This window comes from Falco cherrug, chromosome 3, assembly GCF_023634085.1.
Source record: "Falco cherrug isolate bFalChe1 chromosome 3, bFalChe1.pri, whole genome shotgun sequence".
NCBI lineage: Eukaryota > Metazoa > Chordata > Aves > Falconiformes > Falconidae > Falco > Falco cherrug.
Genome location: NC_073699.1, coordinates 52,063,029 through 52,083,624, shown reverse-complemented (window position 1 = coordinate 52,083,624; position 20,596 = coordinate 52,063,029). Strand labels below are relative to the sequence as shown.

General features: G+C 40.1%; 1 protein-coding gene across 7 annotated transcripts in view; it reads left to right on the top strand.

Annotated features, from left to right (window-relative positions):
• DTNA (dystrobrevin alpha) overlaps positions 1-20,596 on the top strand; it is a 234,294-nt gene that overhangs the window by 190,950 nt on the left and 22,748 nt on the right. For 4 of the 7 annotated variants that reach the window (XM_055705134.1, XM_055705132.1, XM_055705136.1 and 1 more), the window contains exons 11-15: positions 4,677-4,769; positions 11,798-11,885; positions 14,362-14,459; positions 15,808-15,921; positions 19,194-19,290. In XM_055705134.1, coding sequence (XP_055561109.1) covers positions 4,677-4,769; positions 11,798-11,885; positions 14,362-14,459; positions 15,808-15,921; positions 19,194-19,290 — 490 coding nt within the window. Of the gene's footprint in view, positions 1-3,972; positions 4,051-4,676; positions 4,770-11,797; positions 11,886-14,361; positions 14,460-15,807; positions 15,922-19,193; positions 19,291-20,596 lie in introns of all 7 variants that reach the window. The other 3 variants (XM_055705133.1, XM_055705137.1, XM_055705139.1) reach the window with 2 other exon arrangements.

The following is a 20,596-nucleotide window of genomic DNA, read 5'->3' as shown; positions in this document are numbered from 1 at the left end:
TGTTGGATTCAGGCTTTCCCTGAGGTGCTTCTCTAGTTTTTTCAAGCCACTTCAGAATCAAAGTCCACTTAAAATTTCTCTGCTTACTTTGCTTAGTTTGAGCAACCAAGTCCATAAGAGAGCTTTAACAAGGAGGTTGGCATAACAATTATAAGCACCTTTCTTCTAAATATATAGTGTGAAAATTGATATCAACAATATGCTCCATACAGTTAAAGAGCAACTTTAAAGCACATTAGAAAAGAAGAAACAAAAAAATCTCTGATCTTCTCCCAAATACCAAATCACAGTCATTTGTTGCAATAACAGCTGCTTTGTGATTAAAACCAAAAGTTCTGTAATTTTTTCACTGTCACTAATACTTAGGTTTTAACCTCACATTTATTTTTGTGATCTCCAATTACCTAGAGGGCAGCAGAACAAGGGAATATTGCTGCAGAGTAGGTAATGCCCTTGCAAACCCCATGAATTGGATATGTGATGTCAAAACAGGTAAATTGAGCATTATAGAAACTTCTGTGTAGTCAAGAGGAATAAGTCTGTACCCTGAACTAATGTTTTCTTCCTTATTTGGGTTCTCTTGTTTCCCAGCTGCAGGCTCAGTGCTGCCTTCAAGTACATAGCTACCATAGTAATGGATACAATCTCTTTCTTAATAAATGTCTTCTTTAAGCTATCAAATTATAGGGCTAGCATGGGGTCAGATGAAACAGGACATTTTTTCTTGCATTTTTCTCAGTGCCACTCCCCCCACTAATGCATTTAGTTCTTCTAAAGGAGTAATAAACTGGCATAAACGGAGTGATGCAGCACATTTTGCTGAGCTTGAAATTACTTTGCAATTCTGTGGTAGATAAAAAAAAATGCACTATGGTATCAAATGCCCACAGCCAAGGAGAAACTGAGTCTTACTTAACACTGAATCAGAGTAGCTGGTGCCTTTTTTGAACTCCACATAAAAGCTAAAAAAAAATGGGATATTCTACCTAGGCACTGCAAGAGGTTAGGCCAGATTTCTGGACAATAGTTTTGGAACAAAACATACTGGTTGCTGATGTCAATTTTTCGATCTCTAAGGAGTGTGGTAGACTTGAACTGCAAGTTGCCTTTGTATGTTATTTTCAGAATAATATGAGAATCCTGCTTATTTCATCAGCAATGTTCTACCTGCTAAAAGAAATGTTTGTATGTGTGATTGTTCAGTGTAGTCACTAAAGAGGGTATAACATTTAGAACAGTATTGCTAGGTCTGCATGTTTGTAGACATCTATTTGGAGCTGGAGGTTTTGTCTGTTAATTTGCATGGGTAAGCATTCTTTGGCATCTTGCAAAATGTTCCATTTTAACAGGAAAATATATTTAAAATTTATGCTCCAGTTGGTAAGACCCAGAGTAACTCACTGTGGCCAAAATGATCTCTGAAGTATTAGCTGTATTTTGGGGAATATGTGGAGGGTGTAGGAGGATGTGGAAGAATAAGAAGGACAAATGTCAGCTCTTCCAAATGAAGGAATGTTGAAGGCAGAAACAGGGACAAAGCCCAAAGGGATTATACAAGAGACAGCCTAACCTTGGTATCCAAAGAAATGGTGAAAGAATTAGTAAGCACCTGGAGTATAATAAACCAATGAGAAATAACCAGCACGGGTTTGTCAAGAACAAATTATATCAAACCAAACTAATTTATTTCATTGACAGGATAACTGGTCCAGTGGGTAAAAAAGCAGCAGCAGATACGATACAGGTTGACCTTAAAAGGACTTTTGACAAAGTCCTGGATGATACAGAGGTACTCAAAGGAAATATGGGCATGGGGAAATCATTATAAAAGCAACACTGGAAATCAGTAGTTAAATTTTCAAAAGTTTGCCGTCATTCTAGGAGGAGAACAGCCGGAATTCTTGAAGGCTATAAGTCAGACACTGTGCACTATTTCTTGTAATGACCTAGTGGGAGCAATAGAGCGAGTGTATGCAACTTGTAGACGGCACAAAGGTTTAAATAGTTATGGGAAGGAGTGCTTGGAGAGCAGTTTCTAAATTAAAAAATAGATCAGTTGCAATGGTAGTAATTGATGCCCAAATGATCTGAAATCAGTTAGAGGGAACTCAGTAATGATAAGTGAAAAGTGCTGCAGCAAGGAAGCAAATAATCAAATGAAAGATTAAGCATAATTGCATGGACAGAAATATTTTAACAGAGGACCTAGCAGTTGCAGCGAACCACAAACTAATTGAAGTCAGCAATACGATTGTTAGATTGCATCTGACCCTGGGACATCATGTGGAAAGATATTAAAGCTCTTTCCCTGGAGGAGGAGAAATCTTCCTGGAGGATTGCACACAGTGTAGGGCAGCAGCATGAGGACAAATACACTGACTAGCGTGACAGAGTCCAGAAGAGACACCCAAACATCAGAAAAGCTTAGAAAACATAACTCATAAAAAGAAGTTGGGAGATAGAAGTTTGCATAATCCACCAAGAAGGAAATGAACATTGATAGATGTGACATCCATTGCTCAATGAGTTGTTTGCTTGCTGGTCACTCCACCCTAACTGTGTTTCTTCTGGAGCATAGGAGAGGAGAACTTAGGGTTGATAGAGGGGGCATCGCACGCACTGTTAGAAAGTAAAGCGCAAAATCTGCCCTGGGATCATTGGTCGCCCACTGTAGCAACATACTTATCTTTACTTTAAGAACCGACAACTGTATATTTTGGCGGAAATGCCACACCCTGTACCCCTTGAATGCATTTTCCTTCTGTAACTGGGAGGAAAATGTGGGTGGAAAACATACCCTTCTAGCTGGCATGGAGCATGTTAACCTGCATGGGTATCACTTCGGTGGAAGCACAACAGACATAAGTAGCATGTTGATCGACATAGAAATGTGAAGCAAGCATTTTTTCTTGCTGTGCAGTACAGCATTTCCTTTAGCTATCTTCCAGATTTATTATATATCAGCAGGGCTTTGGTTGTTAGGACACCCTTCAGTATCATCCTTATCAGAACCCTGCTGCCAATCTTGACCTTCTAAAAGGAGGGGAATGGCACACACCTCATCTTACTGAATTCCTTCTTTGTCCTAACATTAAAGATTTTGATTTCTAGTCAGTCAAAGCCACATCTGCACAGATTTATCATGCATCATATTTGTGCAACATCATCTGCCTATACACACACACACTCCCACACGCATGCAGCTGGAGGCAGAGGTGCATGCATGCTCACACACCTGTCTTTTGATCAGGCATTTACAGTATCAGTAGCCAAACCAAAAATTAAAGGTGAATAATTTTAAAAAGAAGAAGTTAAAAGTATATTTTCATTTTGCTTTGTTGTTTTACAAACAAAAAATACTGCAGCATGAAAGAAAACCTAACATTTCAGTCTGCATTTTTAGCCAGTTACCTTATTAACATTGATATTTTAGCATTGGGAAAGGTGCAGTTAGCGCCATCCATTAAATACTGTAATTAGGAAGAAAAAAAGTGGGTTTGATGAACTATATTTTTTTTTTAATCAACAGAACAGTACTTCTGAAAATTGAACTGGTGTATCCCATCACTGGATCTAAATAAGCACATTTCCACAGATTATTGAAACCATCTTATGGCAAATGTGGAGAAAAGCAATTCAGCTGTTATGGTGAAGCTTTCCCTGCTTGAAAGCTGCATTTAGGATGATGTTTATCGCAGACTCCACCTTGAAACTACACAAGCTTTCAGCTCTCCATTTGTGAGAGAAGCACATTTTGTCTGTCTTTTCTGTAGTGAAGTCTTTATAGTTTGCTTTTGGAGAACAGGAGGGAAAACTCTAGTTTACTTTGCATTTACTGAATTTTTCAAAAATTTTTTTAAAGCTTCTGTTGTTATTTTTATTCAGTCCAGCGTGGTTGAATGAGTTTCTCCAAACTCTGTTCTGTAATGAATTTCAGACATCACTTCTTAGTTTTCCTGTCTTATTAACTAGCTCTCCTTCCAAGAATACTGAAGTAGAGCAGAGCAAACTGCTGGCTAGGGCTGCTCCAGCTTTCTTGAAAGGCAAAGGGTAAGTTAAAGAGAGAGAGTATGTTCGTAGCTTGCACTAACACAGCTAAACTAAAACCTTTTCGTCTATTCCTCCCCTTTTTAATGTATTCTGTAAACATATATCTTTCCTGAGAAAATTGTGATAACCAATTAACCCAGTGAGCTAAGTAGGGCATGTTTAAATGTATTTATGTATACCTGGATGCGTGAGGTCTTGATCAGACACTTCCAAACAAATCCAACTTGTGATTTTAGTATGTTAATCGTGTGTATAACATATGTATATTTAGTGTATATATGCAATATGTAGTATATTAAAGCAAATACTGCCGACCTCACAATCTGTTGTATTTTGAAGTAAATGGTACAGTGCAGCTCCAGTCCCTGGCCCAATCTGGCATCTCACTGATTTCTGAGGCTGCCTCTGTAATCAAGTGGGATTCTACATCCTAAACCATGAAATATTTAACATATAAATCACAGTAGTAACAAAATAATTTCTGCACTTGGTGATTGTTTTTTTTCTAAGAGCACTTAGTGTTCGTTCCTAAATTCCCATTTCACGCTCTCACTTGCTCCTGCTTTCTCTGTTTATGTCCCTCTGTCTGTCCGGCCTGCACCCTCTCTCCCCTGACCCTGTTCCAGGTTACAGTACAGCCTCGATGTTGCAGACAGGCTGGCCGATGAACATGTACTCATCGGGTTGTATGTCAACATGCTGCAGAGCAACCCCGCACGGTTAGTGCAGGTTTGGCACCTTTGGGGAACCCAGGAAAGGGACGGTGGTTGGTCACGTGCTGTCACTGTTTCCTCCTGGCTACAAGCTGAAGTAGCTCTTAATGAGCAGTAAGCTAAAGAGAACGTGCATCAGTATGGGGTATGTCCTCCCGAAGTTGGTGGATTGTGGCAATTGCTGTTATTTTCAGAGAAGGTGAATAAGCAGTGATGGTAAATAGCAAGGTATTGCAAGTAAGTGCTTGCTTGAGAATGGCTATGCAAATTGATTTGGGATACCGTGCTCTAGTCAGGGCAGGGCTTGGTGGTGGTACGGAAATCTTCATACAATGGTGACTTAGAAGTCCACGTTTTCAAGGTAATAATTTTTGAGGTGCTACATAATTCGTAGCTTCACCTTATCGGGAAAGTAAGAAACGGTAATAGCACATAAATAATTATAATAGGAATTTGCTTGTTACGCTAGTGAAGAAAATTCATTTCAATTTTTACATGTCAGGCATTGTTCTGAAATCTGCCTGATTTCTGCATTGTTTGAATCTTGTATGTAAATTTGCCTTTATCTTATTCAACGTGAAGAACGACAGGTTTTTAAAACGGCTGTCTGGAGCATAGTTCATTGTTTCTGCTTGAGCGAATGTGGAACTTTGTCTACTAAACCCCCTCCTGACGCAGCACTCGTGGATGGTGGCATTGCAGTGGGCCACCCTGGGGAGGGGAAACGCTGTCTTCCCTCCCCATGTGCAACAAAACTCAAGAATCTACAGCCCTGTACCAGCAAGGCGGTGAGCACTGTAGTATACGGCCCTAGAAAGTATGGTGCTAAACAGAAAACTCTACAGTGTTTCTAACAAAACTACACTCATGAGGTTTCTTTTGTGAACCCTTCGGTTGCTTGTACTGCCATTGCAGAGTATTTCCCAGACTGGGAGAAACTTCACTTACCCTTACATGTAGAAGGCAACAAGCAACTTCATTTGGGAGAGTGAACGCAATGATTCTCTGCAGTCTTACAAAATTCACTTCTGTGTTTAGCTCCGGTTGAAAATGGGACTAATTTGCCATGCCCAGTGAAAAAAAAAGTCTGCCTTCATTGTTTTGGATCTACTTCTCTACTCTATAGCCCACTGGAAAGTGCCAGTGGGGGGAAAAAAGGCAAATCAGTTTTTAGTGAGGAAAATTAAAACCATTTCTTCAAAATAAAAACATTGTGAAGGGGAATTTCATTCCTGGAGAAGCATTTCCAGAGAGCAGGTATCTATGCTGTGGCTGTGAAGACAAGCTGTTGGGGGCCTGTGTGTAATGGCTGTGTCCATGGCTAAGGACAGGAGCATGGTCTACCACTTAGTCTGGCTTGACAGGGAGAAGGAGATGTGGCCTTGCCTACCACAAGTGACTTATTTGGTACAGTTGTTCAAAAGGCAAGCAAATAACGGATATGGTTTAGAATAATTTTGTTGCTAGGCTGGTTTGCCAGGCATGGCATTTTGGATGCCATGTCTGTGGTTCGTTTAGCTTCAGCGAGGACCACCAGCTAGATCCCCTTGTGAGTGCCTAATCTCATCTTTACCATCTTCATCCTCTAAATTTTATCCAATAAATTCGACCTGTTCTTTCAAGGTTGAATATGTTTTTTTGAGCCAACCTTACCAAGTCATAGTATATTCACATCCAGATAAGCACATAACAATTATGTGCCATAACAACCTTCAAATTTAATGTTTTTGAGGGATGGAGAGTGACTGATAATGATCTTAATTGTTGAGTAACTTATGCAAAGCATATTACATAACATCTGATTACTGACATTAAATCACTGCAAAAGAAACAACCTCAGTTTTTTATACAAGATACCCATTAGATTTTGACAGAAACATAACCAAGAGGGACAGCAGTCTTAGTCACACACAAAACCATGCTGCATTGCCAGTTTCTGCTTTGTTGCAATGAGGCTGCTAGTAGAGAAAGAGAATGGTTATGTTTTGATAAAGACAGTACAAATGAAGTGTTGCCATCCCGCAGCTCCTGTGTGAGCCAGTTTCCAGGAGAGGTAGGTGAGGTCTCTGCAGGATGCTCAGCTGCTGCATCTCATATAGGCTGGGTTAGCATCTTCTGGCAAAGGTGAACTCCTTCTGCCTGTTCCCCAAAGTGGCTGGATATTGTCTGCTCAAAACCCACACAGCTGTATTAAGATGGTGCTGACTTCAAGTTATTTCACCCTGCAGCTTAACAAGATTTGGTAACCTGAGTAAAGGGTGTGTAGATGCAGTGCTTAGAGACATGTTTAGTGGTGGACTTGGCAGTCCTGGGTTATCGGTTGGACTTAATGATCTTAAAGGTCTTCTGCAACCTAAATGATTCTATGTAATTAACCATAATCAGGTAGCTTCTGATTTAGGAGAGGCTAGCTGTTGTATCTGCCTGCAAAATACCATGTGTACATACCCATATGTGCCATCCCCTATTACAAGTGCTACTGGCAGCCAAAGATGAGAAGAGGGTTGATGGTAGCTGGACCTTCATCTGCGAGAAAAATCTGCAGAAACACTTTGTGAGCATAATGCATAAAAGTATTTTCAGAGGTATATAGTAGCTTTTCAAAACAAGGGAGGGTTTTTTTAGGTATTGAGTCAGGCCAATTTATAGTAGCTAATGATAAATCCAGTATAGCCCAGTATAACTTTTTCCTGGTTTAAGTGTAGCTAGTATTTAGGGTGGGGACGGTGGGGTAATGTAATTAATTTGGTTAATTTTCACTGCTTATCTTTGGTTTTCATCTGCAGTTATTTGATACCGCAACTAGAAGTACAAGTTTTTCTTTCCATCCCCCGCAGGCTAATAACCTACTTGAGGATTTTTGAGAATTCAGTACTCCAGGACAAATTACGAAACAAAAGAAAGACTGAATTCGTTATTTATAGTAACTGTATGGGTAGAAAAAGTATCCCTTAGCCAGATGTTTTGGTTAGTTTAAACATAAAGAATGTTTTAGCATGTAAAACCAACAGTTGATATTCAATTTAGTTCATTTTTAGTGTCTGATTCGACAAAAAGGACTTTTAACTGCAAATAGTTCTCCTTTTTATTCGTATAAGTTAGAGACTTTACCTGGTTTTGAAGATTAATTCCACATATTTCAGTCTTTTTCTTTTCAGGTGCAGAAGAAAATAAGATGAAATATTTTATATGTAGGAGGTTATTTTTGTTCCACAGAAAGTTATTTTCCAATTTTTTTATGTTATACTGTGTAGTACTGTGGTGAGTCATATTTCTGTACTATAAAAGTGCCGTGCTATTCTATGGTATTTTTAAAAATGTTTATTAAGGGGGTGTGCTCAACAGCTTAACTCCAGCTAGGAAGGCTGGACTGTTTTTGCCTTGAAAGAGGAAAAACAGAGACCTACTGATTACAGAGGAAATGTGTAGATACTTGGCTCCCTTGAACAGAGTCATTTTTTATGATTATACCCCCATACCTGAGTGTTAACATTTTGATGGTAAAATCTTGGTGATTCTAAAGTAAATGGCAAGTTAACAGTAGCAGAGAGCTCAGGTGATGTGTCTCAGTTTAAAGTGCCTTAAAACCAAGCCAGTTTTGAAAGGGTCGCGGGTAAACAATCCTCAGAATACATTTGGTGAGTTGCTGTTAGGGGATTTGTTCTTACAGTCCTGAGGTTTAGAAACATACCCTTTAATTTGTAAGCATTTTTGATAGTAAATTATTTATTAAGTGAATGTTTGGAGAATAAAGAGTATGTCATGAAGACCACACTGATACCTATTGCTAAAATTTCACTAAGGACTGACATTTCTGAGACTTTTCTAAGCAGTGGTAACATTAAGACCACCAGGGGACATCCATATCACCCATTGCAGGGTACCTACTGCAAAACAGGCTGATTTGACACATCTAAAGCTTGAGAAGTAGCAAAGATCCTCCAGTGTCACTCCTTTGTTCCCAGGCTATCATATTTTTCATCCTTTGCCTGCAGTTTTGAGATCCTTTTTTTATTAATCTTCCTTAGACCATAGAATATTACACAGATCAACTGAAGCCTGAAAAAGAAATCCTGTTGCACAGGTGATAATACTAGATATTCACTGTACATATTAATTAAGGTAATTCTGCTGACCAATTATTGCTAAAAATTAAAATCTTTAAAGAAACGATCACTAATGGAGAAGCAGTGTTAAAAATGTCATTTGACTATTTTAGAAAAGAAGGATCAGCAGCAGGATCTTTGTATGCAAAATGTTCATTTTCTTTCAAAAGGTTGCCCGAATCATTCTCTTGAGGGTCTCAGATTTTGCACACGTATTCATAATATTTTAAAGCTTGTATGTATTTCACTGTATCATTGTCCATGAAGTTGCTGAAGTAAAACAAAAGTGAATTACGGCAAATCAGAACTCTGAGACATAAAAGTCTTGGCAGTCAAGGTTAATGCTGCTGTGCATACCTCTGTGCTTAATGATCACATAGAACAGGTACATTTCAGAACTAAATTTATCTCATCCATTGAAATTTAATTTACACAGCTTTGTGGCTAGTCATTTGTGGCATTCATAGACCAAATTTGACGTGCTGCTACCTGTTATTTTATGACATCCACCTACACACAAATATATATCAAAGACATTAAATAGCAAGTAAGAATCAAAAAGCTGCAGTGGCTTGGTTCATTCATTAAAGCCATTGTCTCAGGGGTTAATTCACATTTCAGAGCTGCGTTGCAGATTGTGTTATGCCAACAAGTGAAACCATAATCCATTATTTTTCCAGGGTGGATAATATGGTTGCACACTGCTGTAAAGAGGAGAATTGATGCTGAATGCCTTCTGTTTTCACAGCCATCTGTTAGGACATGATGGTTTAGTCCTTATGGAAAAATTAAAAATTAATTATACTGTCATGAAAGTAACCCTTATTACCTGGTTTGCATAATTTCATGTGTCTGCAAGAGTTGCTTGCTCTTTCTTTCTCTGGATGACATATCAGGACAGTAAGCATGAGTATGTAAGAAGCAGAACTGTGTAAATTTAGAAAAATAACCTTTAGCTTGGGTCTTTTGAGAAAGTAAATCAGTTATCCCACAAGAATCTGAGTAAGCATAGAGTTAAGCTATATATGTAAAAAAATAAATTAAACATCACCAACACCAAACAGTCAGTGCTCATCTGCCACCCGAAGTCTTGTGTGCAGTCTGCAGCATAAACTTAGCTTACACAGAACCCCTCTGGGTCTGACTTTTCATAGCTTTACTGGTTTTCTAAACTTCATGTTTGTGGTCTCTCAGGTTATTGTCAGAATGAGAAAAAGATGATGTTTGTCTCTTTTCCTTTACTTCAGCAAGCCATAACAAATCCACATGACTCCCAGCTTTAGTTTAATGGATATCAACCACTACTCATCGTTCAAACATAACTTTAAAATCCCAGTGGACTTAATCAAGCCAACCAAATGATGCACATTGTAGCTCCCTGAGGAACCTGGGGGTATGAACGCACGGAGAAATTTTGGAGAAATACTTCCTTTTCCTTTTAAAGATGCCAATTCTTCAAAAGCAGAACTTATTGCACAAGGGCCATTTTCATCTGGAAGGCTTTTCAAGTTCAAGATATAATTTCTAACAAAAATCAGAATATGATGCCCACAAAATAACCCTTGTTTGCACATTCTTTTGAAACGTGAAGCTCATTCACCAGCAACCAGTTGCATGCCCTGAAGAGCCCATCGGTAGGGCAGTGTTTGCCTGTCTCCCTTCTGCCAAAACATCACACAGACAGTTGCCAAGGCATAAAAAAAGAGGTCAGACTTACCTCTGTCTGGGATGGTTTGCAGGCTGTCTTGTATTCCACGCAGCAAAACAGTCTTCTCACCTCTTAGGAGCTTCATTTTTCCTTGTATATGTACTAAAACTTACACAGTGTAGGTTTCCAAATCCCAGGATTATCCAGGGTCAGCTAAGTCCTCTTCAGATTTCATTTTTTGACAGTTTGTTAGTTTTGATGGTTCTCTGCAAACTTCTAAATGCTTAGAAATAGTAAAGGTTCTTACTATATTGCCCTTTTCCTGGTCATCTAAGTAATAGCCTCCATTTAAAGTAAGGACAGCTGGCAAGGGATTAACCCAAGAGAAATATTTGCCTTTGATAGTCTGGGAGTGGGGGTGAGGGGGAAGTAATAAGGTGCAGTATTTTAAAGGAGTTTACTCTAGTTCTTATGCTTTTTGAGTGATTTTTATGGAGATCCTGCACATGTGACCAAAGCTCTTCATAGTTGTCACTGGTAGACTCCTGCACCCTGGCAGCAGGCGTTGACTCCAAGTTAAAGTGAGACCAAGTCTGGAATCAGTGGTGATATATAATAATAAGTTGCAATATTTTAAAGGAATTCAGCATATTTGCTGTTTAGTTCTTATGCTTTCTCATCACCATTATGTGATTCTCGGAAATCTTACTCCCAAATACCAAGAAACCAAGAATAAAAGAGAAAGTCCAGCTGTAAATTCCCAGATCAGTGGTTCCAGACTGTGGTCCGTGAGGCCTTGGTAAGTGCCCTGCAAAACTGTCCTAAGTACTGTTTTCTGTTGCAAGTCTGACAAAGCTTCTGAAATTTTTCTGAGCAAACACTGAGCTTCCCACCACTCCATTGTCCAAAAAGTAATCACTCTTCTAGGTGATATGACAAGGCTGAGAAGTAAAAACAAATGCTGACTGGTGGTCTTAACCACCCCTGTTTGGACAGAGTAGCCTGCAAGTTGCATCTTGCACAGCCTTGGCCAGGGGTTGCAGACCACTGCTGTTTCCCCCTAAGGGAAGGTGCTGCCTGGCCCCTAGAGCTGATCATTCCAGGGAAATTACCCTCTCACTTTGCTCCTTTGCTCAATTAACATTTGCCATTGTTGATTTGTCAACATTTTGCTTCTAAATTCTGTAACAAGGGTGTGTGAGTTGACAATGTGACAGAGCAATGGTCATTTTTACCGTGTATTAACATGTCTGCCCTCCTTCCCCTCCAACCCTGAGCAGCGTGCTTGACAGTGCAAGTCGCCTGGATGAAGAACATAAGCTGATCGCCAGGTATGCAGCAAGGCTGGCAGCAGAAACTTCTTCATCAGTAAGTGTTTTAATTAAAGGAAGGTACTTTCCTTCTGTCATGTTCCAGGGGCTTGGCAAGATCAGGGAAATTACATCTGACAGTCTTAATGATTAATGGATTATTTTTCCCTATCCTTTTCATCAGATGCTGTTACGCTTTAGCAATAACAGTTTTAAGCAGTCCATTTAAACCAAAGAATCCACATACTAATGCATATAATCTATATACTAATGCAAGGGTATTTAAACAATTACAGCAAAGGGAATCTGACATCTTGAACCTGGGAAAGACTAAAAAATACTGTCTGGACCAGCTTTGGTTAAAGGTTAATGATTTACTGCAGTGGGAAAATGGGGTGGTGAATCCATTTTACTCTTTAGTTCAAATATGATGGCCACTAGGGCCCTAAGTGCTGAGGATTTTAAAAAAATGGTCTTCAGCAGGATGACTGTAATGACCCCCTGCATTAGCCCTGGCTCCCATTTTCATTTCAGAGCAATGATTATTCTGTTCTGTGTATCCCAAGACAGAAGGTGATGACAGGCTAAAACCTCACTAACTACATTCAGGAACAAGAGAGAGTGAAACAGGAACCTAATCAAAGTATATAAAATCTTAAATGGCACAAATAAGGTCAGCCTAGTTACGTCTTTTTTCCATCTCAGCACATTTGATAGAACCATAAATGATGGTTAAGTGAAAAGCAGGCAGTCCAGAGTGCCTGGAAACATATTTTCACACTGAGATTTACGCCGCGGGGTCAATTGAAAGGGTGAAATCAGGCACCAGTCTTCATATAAAAACATTGAGTCACGTTCCTCCCGAGCAAAGGCAGTGAAGATGAACCTGCTACCCCTGTGCAGCCATCTGTCCCGGAGGATTTCGCCCTACCTGCAGCTGCAGGGGCAAAGAGGGGTGTTCCTGGTCTGCCAGCCCAGCCCAAATCAATCCCTTCCAGAAGTGTGACACTGTTTCAAATTTCAGGCAACCTGTAGGTGATGGTCCTGTTTCTGAAGGATGGTAATTCTTTATGGGAACAAGTTTTCCCATTAATAATGTCTCTGGGTAGAAACGGGTAGAAATCAGTTGTATATAACGTGTCTGTGATATGGGGGAAAACTTAGGAAACAATATTTAAGTAGCTTTTAAATAGAGGTGGTTTGAAGGGAAATACTTTCTCGTTGTCATCCACCTGTGCTATTTGAACAAAAGAGATGGAAAAGGGAAGGTTTCTGTATACAGAAATCTTTCGGGCCGCACAAGTGGCACCACATTAGAAGTGCAGTGGAAATTTTCAGAGCTTTGCTCATGGTCATTCTGTTTTTTAAGGAACAAAATGTATTAATAATACTGGGCATTCAGGATAAAGATCCCTCGTTTCCCCTGTATCAGTCATGACATCCACCAGCGTGTATCAGTTCTTCTTTACACACTGCTCTGCTTCGCCATGGTTGGAGTGTTAAATGGGAAAAGGTAGCCGTAGCAGAAGAAATAGTGAATGCAGGTGTAAGGTGCTGTCCTTTCCCCATAGACAGTGCTGACGAAGGTTGGCACTGAGATGTATCTTCACCCTTTTTGAGGGTCCAGCCTCTGGAGGAAGAGGTGCCTGGCATCAGCTAAAATGAGGCTCCAGAGTTACTCTTCACAGGGCTTTTACAGTGAGAAACACTCAGATCACAGCAGTAACTCAGCAGAGTATTTTTTAATGTGATTCTTTCAGGTTGGAGTTAGAACTACATGGGTGTCTTTGCTGTGAACCTTTAAATGTCTTGTTCTGTGTTGTCATCAGTACAGTACTGAAATACAGGAGTGTGTACAAGGAAAAATACTTGGTTATTGCTGATGAATATGAAAAAAGAGCATAGTCCAACGAAGCTGCGAGCACTGCCTAGTTTAATAAGAAATAGTTTAATCCCCACCTCATGTTATTGGGGAAAAAAGGTTCTGTTGCACCTGAAGGAGTGGGGAAAGAGGTTTTCTGAAGTATCATCAGAGTGTATAGGAAAATTTGGCCAAATGGGCCACACAGCCAGACTGAAAACTGAGTACAGCTTTCAAACTGGAAGTAAACCGTACTTTCAAGAGAATGAAGCATCAAAGCATCACTGCACTGGAAACACTTCCCCTTCTTTTTGGCGTTGCTGATTTTTGCTTCAGTGTATTCCTCTTTTTGGTATCAAAATTAAGAGCCATATTACAGCAACTGCCTGCAGCAGTGCTGTTGCCTTTTGCGTTTGGTTCAGAGGAAGCTCCTTGAAGAAGCAATGAATGACAGGATTGCAAACACTGAGTCTTATTTACTGTAGCACATACCCTGCTTTTACTAGCAATGGAGCCATACCAGTTTGAACTCAACATGTATGCTCTTTTTTCAGTGTAGTCAAGCCTCGTACTCATTTTCTGTAAGCAGATTTCACAGTACATATCTGTGTTGAGCTCATGGGTGCATGCTGGCTAATCCTCCTTCAATGCAGCCTTCTCTTTTGTACAACAGCAGCAGGGTCAGCAGAGAGGGGCATCAGATATCTCTTTCACCATTGATGCAAACAAGCAACAAAGGCAGCTGATTGCAGAGCTGGAAAATAAAAACCGGTAAGCATCCACAAAGTACCTGGTTTTGTTCAGTCCCATATATTATGTACGTTTGTTTCTTAACATTTTTTACCACCTACTTCTGTGCAATGTGCTCATTATACATGCACATACACCTCCCCCTACAAAAAGCACACGGCACAGAAAGGTCCACAGAGTATGACAAAGGCTTTGAAATCCATAGCCACTCTCTTTTAATGAGTGTACTGTTCAATGACATGATATAATCATTGATACTTTACTGTTTGTTAAGAGTTAAAAAAAAAAAGCCTGTTCTCTTTCAAAACCAGATTAACTTTCAGTTGGATCCTCTGTAGCACTGTAACATGAAATAATAAAAGGATCAGTCACACTGGCAATGTTATGCTCCCCTGCTTTTATTTATTAAAAAAGTGATTAAAGCTCACCAGAACTACTTCTGCCTGGGAAAGGTTTGCAGAAAGATTAGCAGCAAGTTAGGCTGCTGATCAAATGAGACTCCAGGTACGGATGTGACCGAGAGTGTCAAGGAGAAATGGGCTCGCCAGCCCCAAAAAGGAGTGATGCCCATTTGTCAGCAGCAGAGACTCTGGCCCTGGGTATCAGACTGCCTGATGCCATGAAATGTATGGCAGCAGAAGTCTGCTTTTACTGCCGGACTGTAAAACAGAGGCCAGACCAGACCAGATGGTTTCCTATTCCAAACTCGGCACTGCCTTCTGTCACCATGTGATGAGCCACCAGCTCCAGCCTCGATTTGTCTTTCATAGTTTGAGGCCTGCCTCCTGACCGTCTGCTATCCAGCACATTGCAAAGAAGAGATTCAATTCACAAAGGTTTCAACCTTCTGCTGCGAAGCTTTGTATTAGCCTTTTGAGACCGCTCCAGGTCTGGCAAGCCAGTCGTAACAAGTCCTATTGAAAGTCCTTCTTCGTGAATTGTTGACCGCTTTCACATCTCTGCTTACACTAGAAGTATTTTTGAAGTGCTAAACATTTTCTCTGATACTCAGGAAGGGCCAGATAGGTTATTTTCAGTTTTGTGAAGTTCATGCAGTGCTTGAAATGTTCATGGGAAAGAATTAGAAGGGAGCAATTTAAGTAAGCATAGAGCTATTTCATATCTACCTCTGATTTTGAGGGGTCATGAAGAAATATTTCCCTTTATGATGAAATCTTAAAAGTGTATTTAAAAAATACCCAGAGCCCTCTCCCGTTGCTGAGGGCTTCTTTTGTTGGCTGGAGCCAATTATATCTACGTTGATGAAGAGCTACATACAATCATACTTTTTCTCCTCTTGCAAGATCCAGTGAGCTGGTTGTGTGGAAAATTATTGACTTACAGTCTTCTGCTTATTCTCCTCCCCAAGGGAAATCCTACAGGAGATCCAGAGGCTGCGACTTGAACATGAGCAAGCATCTCAGCCCACACCAGAGAAGGCACAACAAAATCCCACTCTCCTTGCAGAGCTCCGGCTCCTGAGGTAAGTCCGCAGTGATAAAACCTCCAGCCATGACAGCCCAGCCAGTCATTCTCAGCGAGAGAAGAAATAAGAGGTCAGCCTGGCTTACAGTTTGGGGGGCTTTTTTAAGTAAAGAACACAATGTGTATTTTTTCTCCATTTTCGGTGCAGGCTGTAGTCCTAGAAGTAATTAAGCCTATGCTTTAAACAGCGTGCATGAGGAATCTCACATATTACTCATCTACATTAAATTAAGCATTTGCATTAGTGTTTGCAGAGTTAAGCCTTTAGGTCATTTGGAATAGGTCTCTACAGCCCTGTCCAAATGCCATTAATTATATGGGGAAAAAAGTTCTGTCAGAACAAATGCTTCTACAAAGACTTCTCATTTTTGCTAAAGTAAATACAGAGCCACATGAAAATGCAGCCAAATTTAGACATTAATTTTTGGAAATTTCCCCCATGTGTTGAACTCCAAGGAGAGGTCAGTTCCCTTCACCCTGCGAAACCAGGCTGTGGAACGAACCTCCTTGTCACGTGGAAAGTCAGAAGTAGCTGAAGATTTAGAGGATCATTTCTCAATTATCCCACCCAGCTAAAAACATCGACATGGATGTGTCCACATGTTAATTAGGATGCTCTACGTGGATTTACTAATTGCCATGTATCTCACATTGAAGAGGTACAATTGTCATTGGCCCAGATCCTTAGGCTCCCTGCAAGTCCTGAAGTTCCTGTTTGGTTTTATGAGAGCCAGACAGAGAATCCAATAAGAACTGTTTAAAACACTTCACATGAATAGAGAATAGAGTGTAAACACTTTCTTTCTAGTTAATCAATGCTAGATTTTTTCCCCACCCCCATAGAGCCATTCTCTTATGAGAAGACTAAAGAATGTTTTTGGCCACTTAGCTGCTTCTCACACAAGTAACATTTTAGTGGTCTGATTCATAACCAAAGGAAGTTACTGTAAGAAATTGTGCTAAATTTGTTCTTTACAAATACTGTATAGTTTTATTATTGAGTTTTCCACACTAAAATATTTTTCTGTTTCACAAATAATTACATTTGCTTTCCAATCTGAAGACAAATTAGCTTCTTCATTTCTATGAGTGACTTTAGTGTGTAATTACTTCTAGATACCTACAGGCTAGTAACATTCTGTGAGACATATGAAACTGTGATGAAAATGTGTACTCTACATAAAATACACCAGTAATGTAACTCCTGTGCATCAAGCCTGAAGTCTGTTCTAAGCAGGTTTAGGAGATCAGCTTTCTAAGTAGTTGACAAATAAAATTCATTATCCTTAAAAAAAAAATCATATTGGACAGTGTTAGCGAACTGACTACTTAATTTTTCCCTCTTTCTGGTTCTGCTACACATATTAAAAGCATAATATCCTTTTTTGAATTTCCTGACATGGGATGTCCCTAGGGCAGTGATGCTGAGTTCCTCAATTACGATACCTTTTCTGATTTAATTCAGATTCTGTCAGAGTCAGAAAATAACTTTTAATCTGTGGGTCTGTACTGCTTTGCATACCTTCTAAAATGTTCACCATTTGAAAGGCAAAATATAGGCTTTGATTTACTTTGGAATTTCAACACTTCCTAGATACTTAAGATGTCACAAGGCCGTTCTTGTAATGTGTAAAACAGCAGGACTCGGAGCAGCAGCACTGATTTACATCTGTTACCCCACAGATTTTGGGGGCTTGAATCGATTAGGGCAAATTAGTTCATATAATATTAAAAAGTGCTGGAATCTGTAAATGTTGTGGCTACTTGTCCCAGCATCTTTTACTAGCTGCTGTAGTGTTGCAGACTTGCTGAAATGTGGTTCTGAACACAGCATTCCTTTCCAGTGCTGTCTTGGAGACAGGCTGGAGAGCCCATTACTTCCAGGAACTTGCTCTGGAGTACAGCAGGAGAAAAAAGTCAGAGGAGCCGTCTGTACATTGCATGCTGCTTAGATCTCTCTCCCCGCAGAAAGAATCTAAAATCCAGCAGAGGTCTGTGCTAGGACCTGCCACTTTGAATTACATGGATAGTGTATCTTATTTTTATAAGCAGTTTCTTAAACTCAATTGCCTTTGCTTTGTACAGTTCATAGCATTTCCAACCATTACATGCCTGGAAAAGAAAAGCCAGCACAGGCAGTTTTTAGCAGAGAACAGATTAATCCTCCAGAAGAGTAAATACAACCTGGCAGCGTTACTGTATGATCCCATTACACAGGTGAGAGCGAGCACACATGAGAAATCCTGTAGAAGTCAGTGTTGCTTATATCGGTAACCGCTCTCTTACAGAAAAGGCTCAAAATCAGGGTTTCATATTTCCCTAAATCAGGAAATGTACTTAGTCTTGTTGGCTCTGACGCTTTTCCATTTAGGAGGAAATTGTCATATGTTGTAGGTAGTACAAGGCTAACAACATAGTGGTTTTATGTTATCTGCAACACAGTAGTGAATAAAACATACCTAATATGTATATTTTTCAGCAGTAATGTTGTTAATTGCATCATAGCTTCCAGGAGGCAACAATTTTATTTTGTGTTTATGCAGGGACTTCTTACACAATTTAGTGATCGAACATGTGCAAGTGCTGAACCCCCACCCCGTGCAGTGGAGCTGTGCAGAAGCAAAGCTGTTCCCATTTATGTGGGCACAAGCTGGCTGTCACACTTGGAGTGGCTCGGTCTCCACACTGTCACAGGACCAGCACTGGACTCCGAGTTCCAAGAGCTATTTTCAAGCAGTTATATCTCCACTATGTGATGGTCTTACTCTCGCTTTCAGAAAAAAATAGAAACAAAAGCAGATTGCTGTGGTTTTCTGGCTGAATTTCTGAACTCTCTTAGTTTCTGTCACATCTCGCTGTGTTTAGTGCCCCTGCTGTAATTTCCTGGCCTGCAGGGCATGGCTTTAATTTCTCCTGACAGCTAGTGAGCTTATTGACTAGAGACATCTGAAGACAAAGATTACCAGGTATCCCCACAAGGGAATATAACACAAATTTGTTTGAACCTCTTTTGTTCTTTCGAGAACAGTGTGTGTTAGTGTCTGTCTTTTTCCTAATCACTGTATTCAGTCCCATGAATATTCTCGGGTTGAGGGAACTCCCTAGCTTTCATCTAGCGCCATTTCTAAGCACTATACTGAATTCATGCAGTGTGTTTGCTTTCCTGCGGTCTATAGGCATATACCTCATAGCTGGGCTGGGGAAACAATGCAGCTAAAAGCTCCTGACGGTGTGAGGGGTCAGCTCTGATCGGATCTGCTTGTTTCTCAGACAGCGGAAGGATGAGCTGGAACAGAGGATGTCAGCTCTCCAGGAAAGCCGGCGGGAGCTTATGGTTCAGTTAGAAGGCCTCATGAAACTGCTGAAGGTAAGGAGCTCCACCTGATACTACCAAGGAGAACAGGCAGAGTGAAACAAGAGAGTAGAGGGAGGAGATATGACCACAGAATTCTGCAGAACTTGACTATTTCCACCCATAAAATCTGGCTTTCTTTCCTTCCCTTTTTATTTTTTGCCTTGGTCTTTCAGTTCAGGGGTTTCAGATGATGCTCAGATGATGTTGTTCCTGTAGTAGCACTGCATCATCAGTGTAATCTACTGCTAAGTAGATGGAACATCAGAGACAAGCTCTAAACTATCGAAGAATTAATACAATCCTTTAAATAATACCGCAGTGTGATGCGTTACAGTCCTGTTTTTGTTCTTTTGTAGAAGGATTCAGCAGCATCTCTGGTTTTCAGGGTAGCAATCTCTGGATCAGCCATCTGACAATGTCCAAACACAAAATATTTTGTGGTCCAGTTTCAGGTGGTTTTAGGGTTTCCTCTGTTGAGAACATCAAATAATAATAATAAAAAAGTAAGAAAAGAAACAAAGCAACACATAAAATGAGTTAACTAATAACCGAGAAAAGCAACTCAGCACCATACACTATTACCTACTCCAGCTGAAAGTATAGAATTACTTTTGCTAGTTCCTTTAACTTTGCCCATTCAGTTGTTAGTTCTGTCAGACATGCCATTTGACAAGCGGATCTAACTCTCTGATCTCAGAGATGCCTCCCCACCAACACTTGGTCATTTTCATAAAAACAGAAGCAAACCCTTGTTAAACAGATGAAATGCCTCAAGAAAGGATCTCAGTTAAAAATGAAGGTATCAGAAAGCATGTGCATTTTTAAGACAGACTAGGGTAAGATGGAAATTGTGGGGTTTTTTTGCAAAGTCCAGCCCTATTTTACCTGTTGTGCCTCAGGACAGATGATGTCAGAAATTCACATTGGAAGAAAGTGCTCTGAATAACGTAAAAGTCCGTTTTATTGTTGGCCATGCCAGATAAAATGAGTGCATTGAAATTTAGAGCAGCTTAGGTTGAATATGGCTCTGATAAGAGCAGAAAGAATTTCAATGAAATACATTTAGCAACATGTATTTGCATCAAAGGATGAGTTTGACCCCTTATGTCATTTGCATCTCCTCAGGCACAGCCTTCTGCAGCTACAGTGCTGGAATTGGTGGCACCTGAGCAGCAGAGCCCACCAAGTAGCCAACAGATTTTGGGGAGCTGGAAGTAGACAGGGTACTTTTCTCTCTACCTATAAAATGTTGCAGTGCTACAACTAGCAGTCAGGTCAGCCTGCTATTGCACTGCCTGGACAAAGAGAATTTGGGGTA